At 46.9% G+C, this 22304-nt stretch overlaps 7 protein-coding genes across 7 annotated transcripts; 3 read left to right on the top strand and 4 right to left on the bottom strand.

Moving 5' to 3' along the window:
• Window positions 1-445: 445 nt before the first annotated feature.
• On the bottom strand, window positions 446-1231 carry PGRI_093500 (uncharacterized protein; the record flags this gene model as incomplete). The annotated part of the gene is made up of 2 exons (XM_040797063.1): window positions 446-864; window positions 937-1231. The coding sequence occupies 2 exons, from the start codon at window positions 1229-1231 to the stop codon at window positions 446-448; spliced, it is 714 nt and encodes a 237-aa protein (XP_040649874.1).
• A 1665-nt stretch (window positions 1232-2896) lies between these two features.
• PGRI_093490 (ribonuclease P subunit p30 family protein) lies at window positions 2897-3894 on the bottom strand (the record flags this gene model as incomplete). Its single annotated transcript, XM_040797062.1, has 2 exons — window positions 2897-3744; window positions 3819-3894. The coding sequence occupies 2 exons, from the start codon at window positions 3892-3894 to the stop codon at window positions 2897-2899; spliced, it is 924 nt and encodes a 307-aa protein (XP_040649873.1).
• A 427-nt stretch (window positions 3895-4321) lies between these two features.
• On the top strand, window positions 4322-5543 carry PGRI_093480 (casein kinase II subunit alpha/alpha'; the record flags this gene model as incomplete). Its single annotated transcript, XM_040797061.1, has 4 exons — window positions 4322-4436; window positions 4546-4919; window positions 4973-5392; window positions 5445-5543. 4 exons carry the CDS (start codon window positions 4322-4324, stop codon window positions 5541-5543), a joined length of 1008 nt encoding a protein of 335 aa, XP_040649872.1.
• Window positions 5544-6722: 1179 nt separating this feature from the next.
• Window positions 6723-10151, top strand: PGRI_093470 (valine--tRNA ligase; the record flags this gene model as incomplete). The annotated part of the gene is made up of 4 exons (XM_040797060.1): window positions 6723-6753; window positions 6806-6949; window positions 7040-9055; window positions 9145-10151. The coding sequence occupies 4 exons, from the start codon at window positions 6723-6725 to the stop codon at window positions 10149-10151; spliced, it is 3198 nt and encodes a 1065-aa protein (XP_040649871.1).
• A 1126-nt stretch (window positions 10152-11277) lies between these two features.
• Window positions 11278-12636, top strand: PGRI_093460 (uncharacterized protein; the record flags this gene model as incomplete). The annotated part of the gene is made up of 1 exon (XM_040797059.1): window positions 11278-12636. The coding sequence occupies one exon, from the start codon at window positions 11278-11280 to the stop codon at window positions 12634-12636; it is 1359 nt and encodes a 452-aa protein (XP_040649870.1).
• A 2332-nt stretch (window positions 12637-14968) lies between these two features.
• On the bottom strand, window positions 14969-18810 carry PGRI_093450 (uncharacterized protein; the record flags this gene model as incomplete). The annotated part of the gene is made up of 4 exons (XM_040797058.1): window positions 14969-17457; window positions 17604-17639; window positions 17698-18208; window positions 18268-18810. 4 exons carry the CDS (start codon window positions 18808-18810, stop codon window positions 14969-14971), a joined length of 3579 nt encoding a protein of 1192 aa, XP_040649869.1.
• Window positions 18811-19240: 430 nt separating this feature from the next.
• Window positions 19241-20776, bottom strand: PGRI_093440 (Major facilitator superfamily domain, general substrate transporter; the record flags this gene model as incomplete). The annotated part of the gene is made up of 1 exon (XM_040797057.1): window positions 19241-20776. One exon carries the CDS (start codon window positions 20774-20776, stop codon window positions 19241-19243), a length of 1536 nt encoding a protein of 511 aa, XP_040649868.1.
• Window positions 20777-22304: the final 1528 nt, after the last annotated feature.

Below are 22304 nucleotides of genomic sequence, written 5' to 3'. Positions count from 1 at the left end.
TAGAAGATGGGCGAGAGACATGACTTGAAGTTCATTACTCATCTCTTCTTGATGGCCCTCCATCCACTAAAACCAACCGGGCTCCTGATATTAAAGCCAACTTGCATCTCCAGCTTCTGGGTTCTTGTAGTTCGGGGACACATGGGCCCTTCCACATGAGCATTGACATAGAATGCGCAAGTTCGCATGCCATTCCTCCATGTTAGCACACATTAGTGTTCCACGAGTCATGGGTCTTCATCTGAGTGTGTGGTATTGAGTGTTTCTGTCAAGGGATTGGGGTAGACCGGAGACGTAGGACTGTATGAAGAGTAAATATCGGCCTAACGTGTCCTAGGCACATCCCACAGACAAATGATTTGCTAGGAGTCTCCAGACTGAAAGTAATCCTATCAAAACCAGAGTGTTCGCTCTGCCAATAGACAATACCGAAACATGGTGACCGCTATTTTGATGGCAGAATCTCGGAATTTGGTAGCGAAGTGGGTAGATTCTGTGCGGCGCGCTTCACATCAGTGCCAAAAGGGTTGCCATCAATTGAACATCGGCCATAATAAGTGGATGTCAATTTCCAACCGTTGACCATGGTGTTGATGGAAATCGGACTGAGCCTTCCAAAGGAGACGGTGAAAAGGGGAGCATGACGCCGAGATGGAAGTGTGGAAGGTATACCAGCCGAGTAAGATATCTTCATTTCGTTTAGTGTGCGAAGGATAAGACCGACGTATACTGCGCCGCACTCGGGTTGGCAGGAGGAATGCCCGTATGGGCCAGTAGACGGGGTCATTAGCAGATCTTGAATCCGTGCTGCAATGTTTACTTGGAGTAAGTCCATGTATTCCTGTCTCGCCTTATCGATTTTGTCTAGAACCACATAGTTAGCTATTTGCTACATGGATCTCAAAATCGGTTAAGTGTTCTATTTTGCCAACATACCTTTGATGCTATTTGGGATCGGTAAATTGCTTGTCTTAAAGGAACCTTTTCCTTGCTGCATGGCGATTTTTTCGGTCTGTTGAAGAATATCTTTGGAGTTGAAAACCCAGGCGATCATCATCCACTTTTTTGTATCTTCTGAGAACGAAGTTGAAAAAAGCGGCTTAAGGGCTTTTATCCATTTCCCAGCAGCCATCCCGACAACCTCGTGACATTGGAAAAAGTCTGTAGTCACTGAGATATCAGCCAGCTGCTGTAGGGATATTTTTTTGGGGGATTTGTCGTAGACGTCCATGCATGAGGTTCAAGACAATGAGAAGGATATCGGGTTCACAGTCGTTGACGGGTATGTCAGCAAACCCCTACGTTGAAAGAGCATTCCCTTCGGCCCAACCATTTTTTAGCATCCGCTTGAAATAATCTGACGCAAGTGCTAGGTGCTTCGACGAGACTTGAAAGCGAGCATAGTTTCCAGGCATCTTGCGTTTCCTGGGGTTGATCAGGGGAGCATCCGGGGTGAAGAGAATGATATCTCCATCTGGGTCAATTTGTGTGAGGGGTTGTGGGGGTGGTGGGGTGGGTGTGGGTGGTTTGGTTGGGTAGTAGTATTGGTTTCGCTTGTGTGTGTGTTGTGGTGGGTGGGGGGTGGTGGTGGGTTGCATGTCGAAATCTACGAATTCAGACGATTTTGCATCTATAATCCTGGTTTAAAGATATGTCTGAAGTCGTGGGTTTGGACGCCAAAAAATTAAAGCCAGTGATGTTCTTGTTCTGCACGGTGTACAGCTCTGGTATTGAGATACTGAACTTGACGGACTTTCAGAAGAGAGAATGAAGAGCAAGTGAAAATGAAATTAGGATTTATGTGTCTCGGAGATGGTGTGAATAAACCGAAGATGCCCTGTGGGTGGTCCCCTTGTGGGGGTTTAGGGGCACAATTTCACGTTTTTATTAATTCACCTGCCTCTTCCTGTTATTCTCGGTGGATATACTAGACCTAGACTATAATAGACTTTTATATCGATACCGGATGAGAGGGAGTAATGAAGATAATGTGAGATAAATGTAAAAAAAGATAGGTTAAACAAGAAAGGAGCCAATTAACGTGTTACGTCTTCTGCTCATCCATAGTACATAGTATATTTTGAATTCACCTTTCTCTGAATTCATCTTTCTCCAAATTGGGTGTTATTTCCATATTGTTTCTCTCAGGTAGAGACAGTGACATGTGTAGCACTTTAGGTTATATGAGAGGAAGGCCGCTATACATAGAGCTGTTTGCTCATGTGGGTTAGCTCTTGCTATTTAACCCCTAGGGATCTATCACTGTGTCTCTTCTCTTCTCTCCATCTTTGATATTTTAGTTGGATTATTATCTATAGTACAACTTATCATGTATCATAAGATGTATGCAAACTATGGTCTTAGATTTGTCTACAACCCCATCATCCCCGATACACGTGTTTTCTATAAAGTAGGCTAGCAGATAGCTCAAAGGTGTGTATTGATGACCTGGTGGGAGATAGTGAAATCCATCCATATATACCCACATCAGCTATGGTATACTTGGAAAATGCAAACAAGTCCAGGGAGCTCGTAGTAATAGCACCATTGTGATGGTGATGACATTTCAAGTTCCAAAGTGAAGGGTAGCAGTAATCAATATACTGATTCAGCAATACTCTCCAAAAGACAACATAGTATCTCTAGGTCACATATTGTTCTGCTCTTCAGCGGCGCGTACATCATCATCATGGTGTATTGGGCAGCGATTGGAGTCACAGCGGTTGCTCAAAGAGGTCTCAATTGAAACAGAGCGGAGTGTTTCGACCAGTTTGGCTCGCAGCTATGACTCCCGCTAATAGAAAGCCAGAGGATATCGATATCCCTGACATCTGCAGGTGACAGAGAACTGATTCCCTCAGCAACGAAAATTTAAAGATGTCGTAGAAAGCTGAAATCAAGTAGCACTCTCTCCTTTTGCATCAAACCGTGCTTTCTTCGCTCGTCGTTTGATTTCTCGCTTGGACAAAGGCTTGTCAGCGTCCTCGGTAACAGGCTCGGAACTGATAGAAGCTTTCCTCTTGAGATTGTCCGCTCCATTATCTGGCTGCGCGGGCTCTTGAGGTTTTGGCGCATTCTTTTGCTTTGCCGCAGGTACTTCAGGTTTAGCTTTTTCCCCACCGTGGACGATATCCACGATGCCTCGCCAACTAGTTCGCTTCAACTTGGCCAAAGCGGTGACCTTCCGCGACTCTTCGCAGACTGCTTCCTTTCCACGCTCTTGTGATAGACCCCAGACACAGGCAAGATTAATCACGTCCCACGGGGCTCGTAGACTCAATGCTCTTCTTGCTTCACTGGACACGATAATGCCGCGACCGCGTGTTGCGCGGATCAAGGATGTTGCATTCCCAATGAGGTTTCTTCGGGCATCAAGTCCGCTACCCGTGATACCAGGCCCATAGCAGATCTCGATACGAATTCCACGTGAGATTGCCGCGGACAGCATTTTGAATTTGAAGTGGTATGGAAGTCGCACCGAGAGATCCACGGAGATCACGTCGCATTCCAAGTTGGTGCATGCATTTAGAAGTGACTTTTCATTTGTGGGACGGAGAGCAACGATGTCGTACGCTTGACTTAGGGCGGTTAGGCGCTGATTCTGCGCGGGGTCCGCCAAAGTCAGGTTCAACCGGGTCAGCAGTTGGAGGGATTTCGGCGGGTTTGTTGGAAGAGGAGGTGGAGCGATGGTTGATGGAAGCTTCCCGTTGATCGTTTGAGACAGGGCAACGGTAGTGTAACCAACTAAAAAGTCAGGTCAGTCTCTCATGTGCTCTAAACTGCGAATCTTGTGCCGTGGAGCGGAATGAATGACTTACGTTCGGCGAGGAAATTGAGAGTGTGGGGCACCTCCGGGTCATCGGGGCTGTAAGGTACATTCAGGTCGTAAAACATGATGGATTTAAAAGAAGGCCAGCCCTGCTTGTGGGAATTATTGCTTCAACTTCTCAAGCCTCTTGGTCACATCGAACTGTCCCAAAAAGGCAATCAGAAAATCGAACGGATTAACAAAGGATCCGTACTTTTACACTAACTGCTTTAGGTTGGGTCCCCACAAAACTCTCTGATCCCGTGACCTCAGGCGGAACGGATCTCATTCTACTGATCATATCACGACAATATCCCACTCTGTCCATCCCATTGCTCAAGGCTTGCTGTGAGCACTGCGTTTGGGCTGATTAGTCGCTAGGCCTGCTGCTACCTGTCTCCTACGTCAAGCTAACCCCCGGCCTCTCGCTCCGTCACACGACTGCGCCCCTCGTGACCCCGCCGCACATCTCTCAATTGTGGGCGCACTCGGAAACCACCTGTCATCGTCAAGATGTCGCGTGTCTATGCCGATGTCAACGATCGTATGCCTCGGTCCTACTGGGATTATGACAGTGTCAACATCTCTTGGGGTGTCCTTGAAAATTATGAAATCGTTCGCAAGATAGGTGAGAAATGATCAAATCCTGTCCATCTACAGCATGCTGGAGACGGTTGCTGCCAGCTGTGAACTGCGGGTGAATTTAAGAACAATCTTTCTCACTATATCCACTTCAGGTCGGGGAAAGTACTCGGAGGTTTTCGAAGGCATCAACGTCGTCAACTACCAGAAATGCGTTATCAAGGTTCTCAAGCCAGTCAAGAAGAAGAAGATCAAGCGTGAGATCAAGATTCTGCAGAATCTCGCTGGTGGGCCCAATGTTGTGGCATTGCTGGATGTTGTTCGCGACAACCAGAGCAAGACTCCTAGTCTAGTCTTCGAGGCTATCAACAACACCGACTTCCGCACACTGTACCCCCGCTTCACCGATTACGATGTTCGTTTCTACGTTTTCGAGCTGCTCAAGGCCCTCGACTTCTGCCACAGCAAGGGTATCATGCATCGGGATGTGAAGCCCCACAATGTCATGATTGATCATGAGAAGCGCAAGGTTAGTAGGATTATCAATTAGTGGTGAATCATCACAGTTCTAACATTTTATAGCTTCGTCTGATTGATTGGGGTCTGGCTGAGTTCTACCACAAGGGCACGGAATACAACGTCCGCGTTGCGTCTCGCTACTTCAAGGGCCCCGAGCTGCTAGTTGATTTCCAGGAATACGACTATTCTTTGGATATGTGGTCCCTGGGTGCTATGTTCGCATCCATGATCTTCCGTAAGGAGCCTTTCTTCCACGGAGGCAGCAACACGGATCAGTTGGTCAAGATCGCCAAGGTCCTTGGTACTGAGGAGCTCTTTGAGTACTTGGACAAGTACGATATCGAGCTGGACCCGCAATACGACGACATTCTCTCTCGTTTCGCTCGGAAGCCGTGGCACTCGTTTGTCAACGCCGAGAACCAGCGTTTCATCAGTGACGAGGCTATTGATTTCCTTGACAAGCTTCTGCGCTACGACCATGCTGTAAGTTGTTATAACATCGCGATAAGTTGGCCATACTGACTTATCTCAACAGGACCGCCTGACTGCTCAGGAGGCCATGGCACATGCATACTTCAACCCTGTGCGTGCCGATGCAGCGGCCCTTAGCCACAACAATGTTACACGGCCATGAATTCCTCTCGCATAAACTGTTGATGGTCATGGCTCTGATCTCCTTATCGTGATGCCTGGCTTCCAAGTTCTCCGCATGCTGCCATCAAGATTGTGTCAGGCATCACGACAATTACGTACCTTTTGCATTTGAAATTTGCCGGTATGAACGGTAGAACGATGATCGAAACATGAAACGAGCTTGGTCTTCGTACTCCCTGTTCCCCTTTTCACTGGCCCTTCGAATTATGGGCTGCGGCAAACAATCAAATCCTGAATGAAGACGACTTTGATGACAAGACATCATGACATTTAATTTGCTGGGTCTCTCCAACCCTCTCATCGCCTAGGTCGTTTGGCGTGTCAATGAGCGTGATGAACCAACGTCTTAGATGAGGAAATCACTCTCCTCTTTCATCTTTTCCTATTTGTATAGCGCTGGTCGTGGGTTTCCCTAATTGATTTCTCCCTTGTTAGTTGAATTGGTGTTATGGCCTTTCCGCTGGGTGCTTCGTGTTTCAAGGGATTTTTCTCAGACAACCCATTGCATTTTCTTAACGCTTCCTTTTATTATGAATGAAACATTGGACGAGATGAAAGAAACCCTAGAATTGTTATACATCGTAGGATTGTTCTACTATAAGGCGTACACATGTCTCAACCGATACTCCATATGGTAATATGATATACCAGACTCGAGATTAGTCCAAACAACTGAAATACTGATACTAAGTAGAAATAATATCATCTCCAATTCATAAATAATACAAGCCTTCTTGAGGTCGTCATATATGTAGCCTCAGAGCCTCAGATCACCCGTTGGCTCCAGCGTATCACGTGAGGGTTATCGCAATGTCTTTCCAAATAAAAAAAAAGACGAATAAGAACACGCGAGAAAAGAAACCTATACTCAATGATATCAAAGATATTCAATGATATTCAATGATATTCAATGATATTCAATGATATTCAATGATATTCAATGAGTGTCGCTCATAATCGCGTTTGACCGCCGACTCCACCGAACCTCCCACCAAGCCCCGCGCTCTCATTCGTTCATTCAGCGTGGGAAATTTAATTGCCCGCATTTCGCACAACCACCCCTCCTTATACCTCTTCATCTCCCAAGATACTTATCCGGCGATTCGTGGCGCGATCGGCGCCTTGGAGATTTACTCCTCAATATCGTGCATTCTCCAGAATGGCTCAGAACTCTGCCCCCCAAAATCCCAGTGAGTTTCATGACTCATTCCCTCAGATGTCGCAAAAGCTTACAGTGAACAGCGGGTGAGCGTACAGCTCCCGTGACCAGCGCACCTCCCCAGGCCAGCCAACAGACCGGCTCACAGATCGCCGATGCTATCGCAAAGGACCCCCAGGGCCAGAACCAGGAGGCCGGAGCTCCCAAGGTGAAGACTGAGAAGGAGTGTATGTTGCCACCACATCCTATATTGGGATCTTTCCTCGGAAGTCGTTGTTAGATCAAAGGCGCTTGCTGATACTTTGTGTGATTTCTAGTGGAAAAGGAGCGCAAGAAGGCCGAAAAAAATAAGAAGTTCGAAGAGAAGAAGGCGGCCAAGGCCAAGGCTGCCGCCAGCAAGGCCGCAGCTCCCAAGGTCGAGAAGAAGGTGAAACCCGAGAAGGATAAGACTACCGATGCCTACGATCCCATTGCCATCGAGTCCGGTCGTCTCGACTGGTGGGAGGAGCGTGATCTTTTCAAGCCCGAGTTTGGACCTGATGGCAAGGTTAAGCCGGAAGGCTCCTTCGTCATCCCCATTCCCCCTCCAAATGTTACCGGTTCTCTTCATATGGGCCACGCCCTTACCAACGCCCTCCAGGACACCATGATCCGATGGCAAAGAATGAAGGGCAAGACTACCCTGTGGCTTCCTGGAATGGACCACGCCGGTATCTCTACCCAGAGTGTCGTCGAGAAGATGTTGTGGAAGAAGGAGAAGAAGACCCGCCATGACATTGGCCGAGAGGCCATGGTTAACTTGATCTGGGATTGGAAGGATGAATACCACAAGAACATCAAGAACTCTCTGCGCAGACTTGGTGGTTCCTTCGACTGGAGCCGTGAGGCCTTCACCATGGACCCCAACCTATCAGCTGCTGTGACCGAGACCTTCGTTCGCCTCCACGAGGAAGGTATCATTTACCGTGCCAACCGACTGGTCAACTGGTGTGTTGCTCTGAACACCTCTTTGTCCAACCTCGAGGTTGAGAACAAGGAGATCGAGGGCCGCACGCTTCTCGACGTGCCCGGCTACGAGAAGAAGGTCGAGTTCGGTGTCCTGACTCACTTCTGCTACGAAATTGATGGAACCACCGAGCGCATCGAAATTGCTACCACTCGTCCCGAGACCATGGTTGGTGATACTGGTATTGCCGTCCACCCCGACGACAAGCGCTACCAGCACCTGATCGGCAAGAACGCTCGCCATCCGTTCTTGGATCGTCTGCTCCCTATCGTCGCTGACCCCGAAGTTGAGCCCGAATTTGGTACTGGTGCCGTCAAGATCACCCCTGCCCACGATTTCAACGATTTCAACCGTGGTAAGGCCCACAACCTGGAGTTCATCTCTGTGATGAACGACGATGGTACCTTCAACAAGCATGCCGGTCCCTTCGCTGGCATGAAGCGCTTCGATGCCCGTTACAAGGTTATCGAGGATCTCAAGGAGAAGGGTCTATACGTCAAGTGGGAGCACAACCCCATGAAGGTGCCTCGTTGCGCCAAGTCCAACGATGTCATTGAGCCTATCATGAAGCCGCAATGGTGGATGAAAATGGAAAGCCTGGTTCAGCCTGCCATCGATGCCGTTGAGAAGGGTGATATCATTATCCGCCCCGAGTCCGCCGAGAAGAGCTACTTCCGCTGGATGCGAAACCTCAACGATTGGTGTCTGTCCCGTCAACTCTGGTGGGGCCACCAGGCTCCTGCTTACTTCGTCAAGATTGAAGGCGAGGATGGCGATGACAGTGACGGCAACCTCTGGGTCACTGGCCGTACTGAGGAAGATGCTCGCAAGAAGGCCGAGGAGAAGTTCCCCGGCAAGAAGTTCTCTCTAGTCCGCGATCCCGATGTTCTCGACACTTGGTTCTCTTCTGGCCTGTGGCCATTCTCTACCCTGGGCTGGCCCAGCAAGACTCACGACTTCGAGAACCTCTACCCCACCTCCGTCTTGGAGACTGGTTGGGATATTCTCTTCTTCTGGGTTGCCCGTATGATCATGCTTGGTCTCAAGATGACTGGCCAGGTTCCTTTCCGCGAGGTCTACTGTCACTCCCTGATCAGAGATTCTGACGGCCGCAAGATGTCCAAGTCTCTGGGTAACGTTATTGATCCTCTGGATGTTATGGAGGGCATTCAACTCCAGGCTCTTCACGACAAGCTGCAGTTGGGTAACATCGCCGAGAAGGAGATTGCCACTGCTACCAAATATCAAAAGAAGGCCTTCCCCAAGGGTATTCCCGAGTGTGGTGCCGACGCTCTCCGCTTCGCCCTCGTCTCTTACACCACTGGTGGTAGGTTCCATCCCATATTTCCTTTTTTTTTTTTTTTTTTTTTTTTTTTTTTTTTTTTTTTTTTTTTTTTTACTAATAATGATTTGTAGGTGGTGATATTGCTTTCGATATCCAGGTCATTCACGGCTACCGTAAGTTCTGTAACAAGATTTACCAGGCCACCAAATTCGTCCTCGGCAAGCTGGGCGATGACTTCAAGCCCCAGGCCGGTGTTAAGAAGAATGGCAACGAATCTCTCTCCGAGCGCTGGATTCTGCACAAATTCAACGTCGCTGCCAAGGAGATGAACCAGGTTCTCGAGCAGCGTGAGTTCTCCAGCGCTGCCCAGATCTCCTACCAGTACTGGTACGCCCAGCTGTGCGATGTGTTCCTCGAGAATTCCAAGTACCTGCTGGCGGATGAGGCGTCAGCAGAGACCAAGGAGTCTGCCAAGCAGACCCTCTACACAGCTCTTGAGGGTGCGCTGACGCTGATCCACCCCATCATGCCGTTCGTCACCGAACACCTGTGGCAGCGTCTGCCTCGCCGCGTAGGCGACGAGACCATCTCGATCATGAAGGCCAAGTACCCCGAGTACCTTGCCGAGTTCGACGACCCCGCCGCCGCCGATGCCTACGAGCTCATCCTCAACACCTCCAAGGCCATCCGCTCTATTCTATCCCAGTACGACGTCAAGACCCAGGGCGACATCATCATCCAGACCTACAACACCACCAGCGAAAAGACCGTCTCCGAACAGATGACCACCATCAAATCTCTGGGTGGTAAGACTCTCGGCGAGCTGTCCCATCTCGGTCCGGATAACAAGAACCCTCCCTCTGGCTGCGTTGTGGCTGCCGTCGGTTCTGATGCTGCTGTCTACCTCCGCGTTTCCAAGGAAGTTGCCCTGGAGCAGGAGGAGAAGGCTAAGGCTAGCCTTGAGAAGGCCCGTGAGACTGTTCGTAGGTCCCAGGGTATCATGAACGGCCCTGGCTGGAAGGAGAAGGTCAAGGTTGAGGTCCGTGAGCAAGAGGAGAAGCGTCTTCGTGATGCTGAGGGAGAGGCTGCCCGTCTCGAGGAGCAGGTTAAGGAGTTTGAGAAGCTGCGCTTGGAGTAAACTGTCCATGGATAGATTCAAACAAAATATATCAATTGATTCCCTTCTTTTTAAGTTGCTTGACTGTAAACTCATTCCTAGATGGTATATTTCATCTATATTCATGTAGCGGTATCTACTATTAGAGACATAGCAAAGTTGATATACATAATTGGGATAGACAATACCAGATAACATATGATCTTCCTTTTTCTAAGAGGAAGGTCCCATAATCCGTTTGAACAAGAAAAAAAAGAAATACAATTGACCAACTTTCCACCGATACTGTAAAAACCAACAAAAGGAAGTACCTTTGCTAACATTTATATATGTAAAAGTACAAAAAATAGTTTCCCTGGGAATCGAACCCAGAACCTTTCCGGAACATCTGCTAATCGCATTTGTTAACGGAAAATCATAACCGCTAGACCAGGAAACTGTTCGACCACTTGGGCCAATTGATGAATGGACAGGCAGATAGTGACATGATGAGTCTGACATGATTTCTCATAAGTCTTCTCCTGGATATTACTTCTGTTCAATATGGCTCTCGGGCCACGTCCAGGGCTGTGCCCCTCACTTTTCCCATTTTATGCATAGTTGCCATATGCTAATGGATTAAAAGCCCAAAATTAATATAAAGATTTGAAATTTGATATACCCGGGTGATTGGAGTTCGGAATGTTGGGAAGATTGGGCAACAAGATGCGTTGGACTAATCAAACAATCCATCAAGGCAGGCAATTGAAATATACATGCATGAACTGATCAAGATAAAAAAGATCGGGATTCTCAGGCCCCAATATCTCGCACACTGCAAGGCTGACGTGCATATAACTCGCGTGGTGGTGTTGGGATGTATAGGCGCACGACGAATAACTTCATCAATCCTTCACCGACTCACTCATCTACCCTTGTTCTTCTTCACACCATCGCAATTTCAAACTGAAAATTTTCATTCCTGTACCGCCTCTTTGCGGCGAATGGGCAGCAAGCCATTGTGCTGGCGAAGTTGATACCACGGGGTGAAGTTGTCTATAAATACCAGGCCCATTCTCAGCCAGGACTGTTCCCATAGATCAACGAGCTGCCCTTGTTAGTCCACTGAACTTCATCTTGTTTGATACTCTTCATAAATTCCACCGTGATGACCCGCAACACAACATCCATGGCCCTGCAAAACGAGTCAGTGGCACATTTATTCGTGCAACAATATATCACCCAAGACATTGCCTCTTATCGCAAAACCCTCCACGCAGTCGAGGAAATATGCAAGCAGGTCCTTTCCAACCATGGAATATCCCATGCCACAGAGTCCCGACTCAAGGAACCCGCCAGTCTTGAAAATAAAATTGCAAAGTTTGAACGCGAGCGAGGGTCTATTTACCAAACCATCGAAGATATCAACAAGGACATCATTGATCTTGCTGGATTGTGCATCTTGGTACACATCCCTTCGACTCGAAAAAAAGCCAGCGAGCTTTTGCACGAGGCCTTCGTGGTCAAAAAGATGTTTGATCACCCGAAACAAGGCAAAATCGAGGGAACATACCATAAGCCTGGAGGCTATGTTGCGACGCATCTCCATGTCTCACTAAAAACGGAAGACCTTCATGACCCAGGGCTGCAACCCTCCGACACGAACCGGGTCGAAATCCAAGTCTCAGCCATACAGCAGCGTGGATGGGCAACCCTAGAGCATGACATTGTGTACAAGCCCAAGGAAAAACCCAAGCTTGGCCAACTCCACAAACTGGAAATGATGCGGAGGATAGTGGACGTGAACGAAAGTATCCACCAGCAAATAGAAGAAGAGCAAGCCTACCAAGCAGCGAAGGAGAACCGATCTCTTCGATCTGTCGATGATGTGGGCTGTGTGCTTCAAAAGTGGCTCGAGGAACACCACTCAGCGTGGTTTCAGGATCGGACGGCCGGGTCATGCACGTCGCTGTTTAGTTTCCTGAAATTACGCAATATGAATACTCGCGGGGAGTTGCGACAGATCCTCGAAGCGAGCTTTGGATCTGACTCAGAAATTCTGTACTCAAGACTTGCGAGTGAATACCCAGCTGATAGCTTGACTCTTGTGATTTTCATCATGGATCGTCTATTATTGACGGATGGTGGAAATGACGTTGATTTGGTCACTGCTGATCACCATCAGATTCATGTTTACAAACTCCAGGCAATGATGAGTACTTTTGTTTGGCTGGAGAGATTTTTCACCCCTGATCTTCTGTGGCAACGAGTCTTTGCAGCTCAGAATCAGAAATCTCTCCGAGACAGTCTGGTCTGGCTTAATAGCGCTCGATTGAAATTATTCTTTGATGGTGATCTGCTTGAGAAGCATGATATCGTTATTCTTGATTACCTTTGGGATTGGTTTGAGCGTCAAAAGGACCGTAAGATCAGATTGGCATTTGCCATTTCCAGAAATGGGATGTTCAAAGATAGAAAGGAAGCACGGAAGGTAATTCAGCAGTTGATTCAGGGGCTGATGAATTGACTGTGGAAATTTGGGAATAAAAGTTTTGCTTTTTTTTTGTTTTGAGTGTTAATAGTTTCAAGTCATTGCATGTAAAAGTTGATATAAGATATTTTACGTACTTTAGTTAACTTCTTTGGGATTCGTACAGTACTTTTAAACTAGAATTGGTCTAGCAAGCCAAGTGGAAATTAGAACCTTCAAGCGCATCGAGTTTGATTGGACTGGAGAGAAAACGATATATCACATTTCATCACGCTTCAGGGTTATATTTCCCAGCTCTTGAGTCATCCCAAACAACCAATCATCTGAAGGCGTTTTCTGGTCTAGTGGGAAAGTGATCCCCGGGAAAAGGGGCCAAAAATGAAGTAAAAAGATACGAAATGATGACAGACTCTACCTTTTTTAATATTTGAGTATGGAAGAAACAGATGGTGTTCGTATATTCTCATCAACCACTAGCGAAGTAAGCCTATATCGAAAAATATGTGGTAGGCATATAGATTCTGGATATTTAGGGACAATGAGGCTGGCAGGCTTGTCGAGGGCTATACGGACCAGCCCCCATTTCTTTCAGGATATCAAGTGCTCCACAATAGCCGTCAGAGAGAGGAACAGGCGCAAATCTTTATCTTTAGATTAAAATTTAAGCCTGGAGCTCACAAATGAGGTTAGGAGATTTTCCAATCCCACAACCCCGGACTTCTTTTTCAAGACAAAGGATTTGAATTCTGCACAAACCCACTGTTAAGACCAGTGATAGGAACAATGTCTTTTTCTAAGACAATGAAAGGTACCAGCTCTTCACAGGCACTCAAAATCTAATATCCTGCTGACTTGAGCGTTTGAAAGGAAGCGGTACCACAGCCGAGGAATGGTTCAAAATCCACGGTGTTCTTGGAGGAGATAAACTAGATCAATTCGTTTCCCCCTTGCAAATGAAAATCTGGATACAAATGAGTATTTTTGCAGAAAAGGAAGGATTCCACGGCTTTCAAAATACCACTCGTGTTTTGCAGTGCTGGCTGCATTATGGAGCGAGTCTCAATGGGTGGGACAATGGCCAGGACGATGTCCTTTGGGAACGATTTGCAATAGCAATGCCACCGGGAAACGAAAGTACCAGTGAGTTTGTCAGGCCCAGTGAGATATGGAAGGATGACCAGCCAGGTTGTCTATGTGGAAAGCTATGGCTGCACGTGAAAGGACACTAACAGCTGCTAGACTATTCCACGAATTCATCCCGGATGTCGCCGGTTGTCGTCGGAGAGAGCCCCTCGCCCTTGGGTGCTAACGAACAAGCTTAATCTCAACTCGTTGGTGTGACTGCAACTTTAGCCCGGAAGTCGTCGACCTTGGAGAGACCGACAGTTTCCCAAGAGATATGTCTCAACAGGTCAAAATAATTAGGGCTGTGAGATAGATGTGCGCCTTGGCGATTTGGAGTACTGCCATGTTCTAGCATGTGTGGTGTGTCGAAGTTGAATAGAAGATTGGAAGGGTCAAAAACGGGAAGTCAGATGAAATTAGGACAGGGAAATACCTGGTAATATGCATATGCATTGGCCCTAAAGCGCGGCCTTCGCCAAATAATTAATATATGTCTCAATTTATGTATTGGAATAGATATTCTTGGATTATTTTGTTTAGTATTTTGCATTTGGAATAAAAAGCATCCTGAACCTATTATATGCTCCGCATTCGTTCTCTTCAACTGGTGTACGAGAAGAATCTTAATATCGGTGCCAAATTTCTTTGAACATTCTAACCTAATATAAGGCCAATAGAATAGGGCAATGAATTTCTTTCTTGACGTGGAGGAGCAGGTCAAAATGGACTAGATTGACGACGTCTCTGGTATCGACCCCTCAGATAGATAGCCTATGACCTATTTCAATCAAGACTCCTATAGATCGCGGCATCCGCTTTACTGAAGTAATCACGTCAAATTCTTATTACTCTATCAATGTAACTTTGATTACTATAAAAGATAGCTGCATTTGGTAAATTGACACGCTATTGTTATAGTCGGGCATTTCGACATAAAAATAACATTCCCGTTCACGAACGAACGCCCACCGAGTATCCAAAAAGGGAACTGCCTTTATACCTACATGTATAATAGAATCGAGGTTAAAAAATTTTAATAATTTTGATATTTGAAGATCGACTCTGTCGAGCATTGTCCAGTCAAGGAATAGATGTACCAAGTCTCATAGGAAGCAACTTAGTTTCTACACTTAGTCTCCACAACTCTCGCCATGTACCTTGATGTCAACGTAGTCCTGTCTTGACAAGATGAATTATTCTAGTGTAGTAATAGATACACGGCCAAGCAGCTCAGGATAGACTACTATGCGCCCATTTTCTTAGCGTCCATAAGTAGTGTGACGACAGCTTCGTATCCATGTTTAGCAGCCCATGAAAGCGGAGTACGGCCTTCGGAGTCTTCAGACTCTATATCTACCTTCCCAGTATTCAGAAGCAGCCTTACCACGGCATCCTGTCCATATCCAGCAGCCCATGAAAGCGGAGTACGGCCTTCAGAGTCTCTAGACTCTATATCCACCTTACCAGTGTTCAAAAGTAGCTTGACCACGGCATCGTACCCAGCAGCCCATGAAAGCGGAGTACGGCCTTCAGAGTCTCTAGACTCTATATCCACCTTCCTAGTGTTCAGAAGCAGCGTGACCACGGCATCGTGTCCACATCCAGCAGCCCATGAAAGCGGAGTCTGACCTTTAGAGTCTTCAGACTCGATATCTACCTTCCCAGTGTTCAGAAGTAGCCTAACCACGGCATCGTGTCCACTTCGAGCAGCCCATGAAAGCGGAGTCTGGCCGTACTCAGAGTCTTCAGACTCGATATCCACCTTCCCAGTATTCAGAAGTAGCCTGACCACGGCATCGTGTCCTTCCCTAGCAGCCCATAAAAGTGGAGTACGGCCAAATCTAGGGTCTTGAGACTCGAGGTCCACCTTTCCAGTGTTCAGAAGTAGCCTGACCACGACATCGTATCCATATTCAGCAGCCCATGAAAGCGGAGTCCGGCCATACTTAGAGTCTTTACACTCTATATCTACCTTCCCAGTATTCAGAAGTAGGCTGACCACGGCATCGTGTCCCTCCCTAGCAGCCCATAAAAGCGCAGTCTGGCCTCGAGAGTCTTTAGACTCTAAATTTACCTTCACAGTGTTCAGAAGTAGGCTGACCACGGTATTGTATCCATATTGAGCAGCCCATGAAAGCGGAGTACGACTGTACTTAGAGTCTTCGGAATCTAAGTTCACCTTTCCAGTCTTCAAAAGTAGCCTAACCACGGCATCATGTCCATATTCAGCAGCCAATGAAAGTGGAGTCCGGCCCCGAGAGTCTTTAGACTCTAAATTCACTTTCCCAGTGTCCAGAAGCAGACCGACAATGGAATCGTGTCCTCTTGCAGCAGCCCATGTAAGTGCAGTGTTGTCGTGTACAGAGTCTCGGATGTCCACTTCCACAGTGTCCTCCTCTAAGAGCTTCTGTACGACAGCATACAGCCCACGGGAAGCTGAAATAACAAGTGGTTCTGAAATGACAGGTGGTGTCTGATAAAGGAACTCTAGTTCATGTTCCTTGTGCTGGTACGACATCACCCAGATTTTATAGAATTTTGATGTTGGGGTACAGAGATGATACGCCAACATTGTCATCCTATCCTGGAAACGAAAACAGGCTGCGCGGAAGTGGTGTGCCCAACAAACTATGGAGTAGTGCAAAAGCACATATAGACTGGAAAGTTTTGAAGCAGCATCAAGAAACTGAGTTCTAGCATAATTGAATTCTTTTGGAGGAGAATCAAGAAACCGTATTAAAGCAGCATCAAGATCCCATTTTGAAAGAGTATCAAGGTACCATACGCATATCTCTGCGAGGAATTTGTTCGACTCTGCCGCTGGAAAGGCGCGCGCCCAGTTGCTAGATATGACTGATTCATCTGCATCTGATGATTTCCGGACCAGAAATTCCTTGACAGTTTGATGAAGAAGGTAGACCCTATTATCAACGACGACAAGGATTAACCCGCAAATATTTCGTAACGTGGATTTGAAACGTTTAGCGGGCTCTGTTGATTCCAGTATGTCATCATGAGGTTGGCCCTCTCTTTGTATGGCCATGGCTAGAGACAGTTCTTCCACTGATAGGGGTTTTTCTGCGGCTAGGACAATGTGGAGTAGACGCTTGGCTTTGGATTGGTCTTTGCTTTTGCTTAATATCTTGTCATAGGCGTCATCGACGGTGTCAGGAATACTGTGCACTGTTTCGCGAATCTTTCCTTTGGTGAAGCCATCGAGAGCCTGGATGTAATCCAACGTAAGAGCAGCCCAGAGATAGGTTCGATGCGGCATCTCTGTGAGTTTCTCTCGCAAGAAATCTTGTTCGTGCTTCTCTAGTTGTTTTCGAATGGAAATATTGTGAACTCTTTTCGCAATCACCAGGTCGATCTCACGTGAGATTTCCTTCACTTCAGCTTCACCCTCTCCACTTAAGTGAATTGTAGGCATTTGGTCCTCCAGCACTCGAAATTCCTCGCGTATTCTCTGGTAAGGTCTACTTGTTAGAAGGAACTTCAAATTGTGGTTATTGTTCCCTCTCGCGTAGAGGTCCGTTATTGCTTCAACAAGCTGCTTTCGCTCATCTTCCTGACATTCGTCCAGTGCATCCACCACACATATGATCTGATCAAAGTCGCTGCTGGTCGTGATACTCTTCAAAATATCCCACAGTGTGCGAAATGATTTAGCTATGGCTTCACCTTCTTTATCATACTGTGCTAGCACAGAATCTGATAGGAGAGATGGTTCAGCTAGGTAAAGTTGACGTAGCATACTAGCAATGGCAATTGTAGATCTTCTTTGATCTGGATAATCATCACGAAAGAAAAAGTAACAGATCTTTCTTTTTCCGGTACTTGGAAGTACTTCGTCAACCAAATATTTCGCTAAAACTGACTTTCCACATCCCGGATCTGCTGAAACCCATAGGAGGCTTGAATTGGTATTGTGGTTCCAGTTCTGAAAATGAGGGTGATTGGTAAACCATTCACACGTTCCGGGTATACGGTTGTCAACCCGGTCCTTTCGGTCCCTGTATGGACAGGTATAGAGGATCTTGATGAATTGGTTCACTTTCAAATCTCGATCTGTTGATGTTTGCTGCAGCCGATGCTTTGCGAGCGCCTTTGCAAAGTTCTGTGAGATCATCTCTCTGTCTCGCTTCCTCTCTGCTGCGTCAAAAAGCCTAGTGAAGTTTTGGGCTTCAGTCTCTTGGCTTGTAATGCTCTCTATCAGTACATCCCATTTCTCGTTGAACATATTCTTGGCCATTCGCGATAATGAATTCTTCTGCAAGAAACACAGCGCTCGAGCTTGAAACTCGAGGACTTTGCAGTACAATAATACCAGACCGTCTTTGAATTTCTCCGTAAAATCATCATGGACATCCGCGTCAGAATGGAGGTAGAGATCTTCCATCATACGAAGACGAGGAATCAATTCCGAAGTTTTCTCCAGTCCATTCAGAAGGCTGTCCTCCTGGTCCGCTGCACGTATAAATAACTGAAGGTGGGTCAGATAGCGACTTTTGAATAGGATATATAGTAGGATTGGATGCTCACTAGGAGAGAGACGGTAATGCCGGCACAAGCAATCGCGACTGGAGGACTTGCAGCTGAAGCCATGTTGACTGCATCTTTCAACACCACTACATTTTGAATTGCTCGTACAAGCTTTTCTCTGACTTTAATGTAATGGTCGTCAATCTGGATGACCAACTCCTGCTGTTTCAGCTCTTCAACCTTGGCGTTAAGAGAGCCCTGGAGCTGTTGGTCGACTGTTCCATGAGACCCAAGTTCCAGACCGGAGTCTGCAACAATTTGCCTAGCTTCTTTTAATATTAGGGCCATCTTTTTATCCTGAGCGAGCCTTTGCGTAGCCTTTGTCCACAAGTCCTCAGTCTGGGTAGCTGTGGTGATTTCTTCTGAATTATCTTCTGGCTCAACCGACGCATTGGTACCGCTCGGTTGAGGAACATTGCTTGTGTCGTTTGGAGTAACATTGTTTGTATTCTTTGGAGGAACATCGCTTGCATCCTTTGGTTTTTTTAAATTCTTTCGAACCCACTTCAAAGGTCTATGGTTCTTGAGGTTCGAAAAAGGCATTCTTATGTTGGTATGTGTTGATATATGTTGGTAGAGGTTTCTCTTTCTGAGGGTTAAAGAATCGGGACATTCCCATTCTTGTATTCAGGGAGAAAAAATAGTCAACGTGGCCCTCGACGCTAATTATGCAGAAATAAATTAGCGTGATGATACATACTTCCTGTTCCCCCGCTGAATTCCTGGCCCCTATTTTGTAGATAAAGCGGGGGTCTAAAATAAGAAATGAAAGGCACATGTTGAAATGTTTCAAGTTTGTTACTTAAGAAACTATTCCAAACTAAGCATAAAGGGGTTATATAGAGTAGTATATACATTGTCCCCTCGATTGCCCTTTGAGGAAATCCCGAGGCCGCTAGATAGGTACATAATTTCCAAATAATTCATAGTTGAACGAGCCAATGCATCGTTCAATAAATTCATATCACATAGCTCATGCCATCTCAATCTGCTCATCTTCGGCATCCTTATTCTTAATGTATGTCACCTCATCAGTGGGGATAACATAAGTCGCCCACTGACGAACAGGAACCTTGTCCTGGAAGAGTCTCTCAATGTCCGCATTACTGCGACCCGCGGTCTCGCCGACACAGAACCATGAAAATGCCAGCAAGAGGAGAGTGGTTCCTCCATAGACGAATCCAATCTTAGGACCAAGGTTGCCGTCGTAGTACATGTAGGGACTGGTGAAGACCATGAGCCAGACAGTGAGGAAGAAGACGGCCATAGCGCACGAGGTGATCTTGTTTCTGTTGCGGCCGACAGACATTTCCGAGGCAATGGAGTAAGAGAGGGTACCGATGGAGAAGTTGTAGAAGATGATGTTGAGGTAGGCGAGGACGACGATACCGATGCCGATGCCACGGCTGAAAGAGCCATCTGGGGCGCGGGTGGTACCGAGACCGCCGACGGCGATGAGGGAGACGAAGATACCCATCGAGCAGACGAGGAGGTTAGTGCGACGCTTGATCTTATTTCCGAAGACGACGGAGACACCGACGGTAACGATTTGTAGGACGTAGATGATGGTGTTGATGGTGAAGGGGTCTGCGACGCCAATAGACTGGGCGAAGACAACACCGTAGGTATACCAGAACTGGATACCGTTGATCTGTTGGACGAACATGACACCGCAGGCGTAGAAGAGCTTACGGCGCTCTACGGGGTCTGTGAAGAGGGAGGCCCATGAAGCGTCCTTAGACATCTCACGATCAATCTGAACGGCATCGTCGATAGCCTGAATATCCATCGAGGGGTCGTAGTCGCGAGCGCTGCGGTTGATTTTGCGGAGAGCCTTGATGGCCTTGTCACGCTTGTCCTTGTACATATACCACACTGGGCTTTCGGGTGTGAAAGGAAGGCAGAGAAGCATGATACCGGGAAGAACAACCAGGAGACACATGGGGATACGGTAGGATTCGGCGCTGTTGATCTTCTCTGTGCCTTGGTTGACACAGGCTCCAACCAGTTGCGAGATCGACTGCATGAACTGGAAGGACATAAGGGCTGGACCTCTGATAGCAGAAGGTGCCACCTCTCCAATGTACATCAGACAGGTAGCAGTGAACTGTCCGATACCCAGGCCAATCAATACACGACTGACATAGAAGACTGGGTCAGAGCCAAAGGAGCAGGCTTGCACGACGGCTCCGATGATGATAAAGAGAGAAGCCGACAGGAAGACAGAACGGCGGCCGAAGAAGTCATTGATAGGAGCAGCTGCAATGGCACCAGCCAGCTCTCCCACGTAGATGATACTAGCAGATAGCGACAGGAACGTTGTTCCAAGTTCCCAGGTGCCATCTGGGTTTTGCTCGCCATAGTCCATAGCAAACCATTTCATGCCCTGAATACCAGTATAGTAAATCGTATCGTAACCGTAGCAGAGGGCACCGATGGCAGCAACCAAACAGTAGGCAATAGCCCATCGATTCGACTTCCAGTCGACATTGAGTTCGAGGCCTGCCATGATGGGCAAAACCAAAAGTAGTTTGAGTAGTGAAGACCAAATAGCCTAGAAATGTGTTTCAAGAAACTCGATCAGCACCCAGGAGAAGTTTATAGAAAAATTTCCATCGGGGCCAAGAAGCGGGCACAAGTTGGGGTAAGATCTCCACGGGGTAAAGGTGCCCTGGTTCTGGCATTCAAAGTTTCCATTTCATATGTTCAGACCCCATCGCCCCATTCTTTGCGTCTCATCTCCTCGTGCCAAGATATTATTTGCCCAGGATGTGGATCTTTTCCACACACTCGTCTGTTATAGGGGGATTTGCTAGCGAGGTTTCCCCGATTTGTCCATTCATCTTTAGGGTTTTAAGTAAAGTTGTAAATAGATATCATTCCGGTATGCCGATGTTTAGGAACATGCCGATATACAGGAGGTACACAAAGGGAAAAGAGCAAAAATTGTAGTGAATTGTCCAATGCGAAATTGAAAGAGTTAAATATGTCGAGACCTATGGGTGGAGCATATAATTGAGGGTATTTTCAAGCGAGGATATGAAATTGCGTTTGCATTTTATATTACAAGAGTCGACATAAGTGGCTTGTGTCATTTTAGTTGTTTAGTAGTAGTATCAGCTACCATTGTCAGTTTTATACGGCAAAAAAAGGAAAGAGGGCTGTGACATGGCCTTTATTCTGCGAGATAGAGAGATATCAAGTACAACATATGTTGTACAACATACAAGTTCCATCTTGAATATCGGTCTTCTATCGGAATTACCTCGGTCAAATTTCTCTCTCCCGAGAAAACTGGGGTAGTCGGGGTTTTCCGGGGTCATCGGGATCCCCATATTTCGCTATTTTTTTTTTCTCTCTCTCTATTCCGTATCACCTTTTGCAAATGGCAAGTTTTAAGGGGTTCTAGATTCAAATAGTAAAAGAGAACCTTGAAAAGCAGATGAGATCATTTTTAGCTTTAGGCACTGCCTTCTAAAGTCAAAATGTGCCCCCGAGCCGTGAGATGATCCCGACCTCCCTACCGGTCCCGATATGAGTCCCGACACTAGACCCGATACTATAACTAATCCCGATTCATCCTTCGGTGAACTTTCATTATACGGCATCTATGACTTGGTGGCGTACTTGGCTTAAATTTTACCTAAGAAGTTAAGTTTACGAGTGCCCACCTGGGCAGGTGGTAATTTCGCGGGGCAAACCTTGGCCATAAACGGCACTTTGGTCTGCCAGGTACCGATGGTCAAGTAAATGGACTACATCTTCTATTACTTCCATATCCGTGATTTTGTATAGAATTGTCTCTTTGGTTATTCAAAGACATATCTTCAGGCCATTCCTCTAAGTTAGCTCTCAAATCCCCCAAAATATCTTTCGCTTGTAACTTCCCAATGTACCCCGAAAGTATGCAGGGTACCCTTGTAGACATTTACATTCCCCTCTTTTAGCTTTCTAGCATACGCAATCCCCTCACCTCGTACGGGGTAGCGGATCTTGTGCTGACACGAAGATCATATGTTGTGGAAGACTTTCCACAT

This window comes from Penicillium griseofulvum, assembly GCF_001561935.1.
Source record: "Penicillium griseofulvum strain PG3 chromosome Unknown contig_14, whole genome shotgun sequence".
NCBI classification, from domain to species: domain Eukaryota; kingdom Fungi; phylum Ascomycota; class Eurotiomycetes; order Eurotiales; family Aspergillaceae; genus Penicillium; species Penicillium griseofulvum.
Note: the sequence above shows the minus strand (reverse complement) of the source record. Positions and strands in the feature narration are given on the sequence as shown.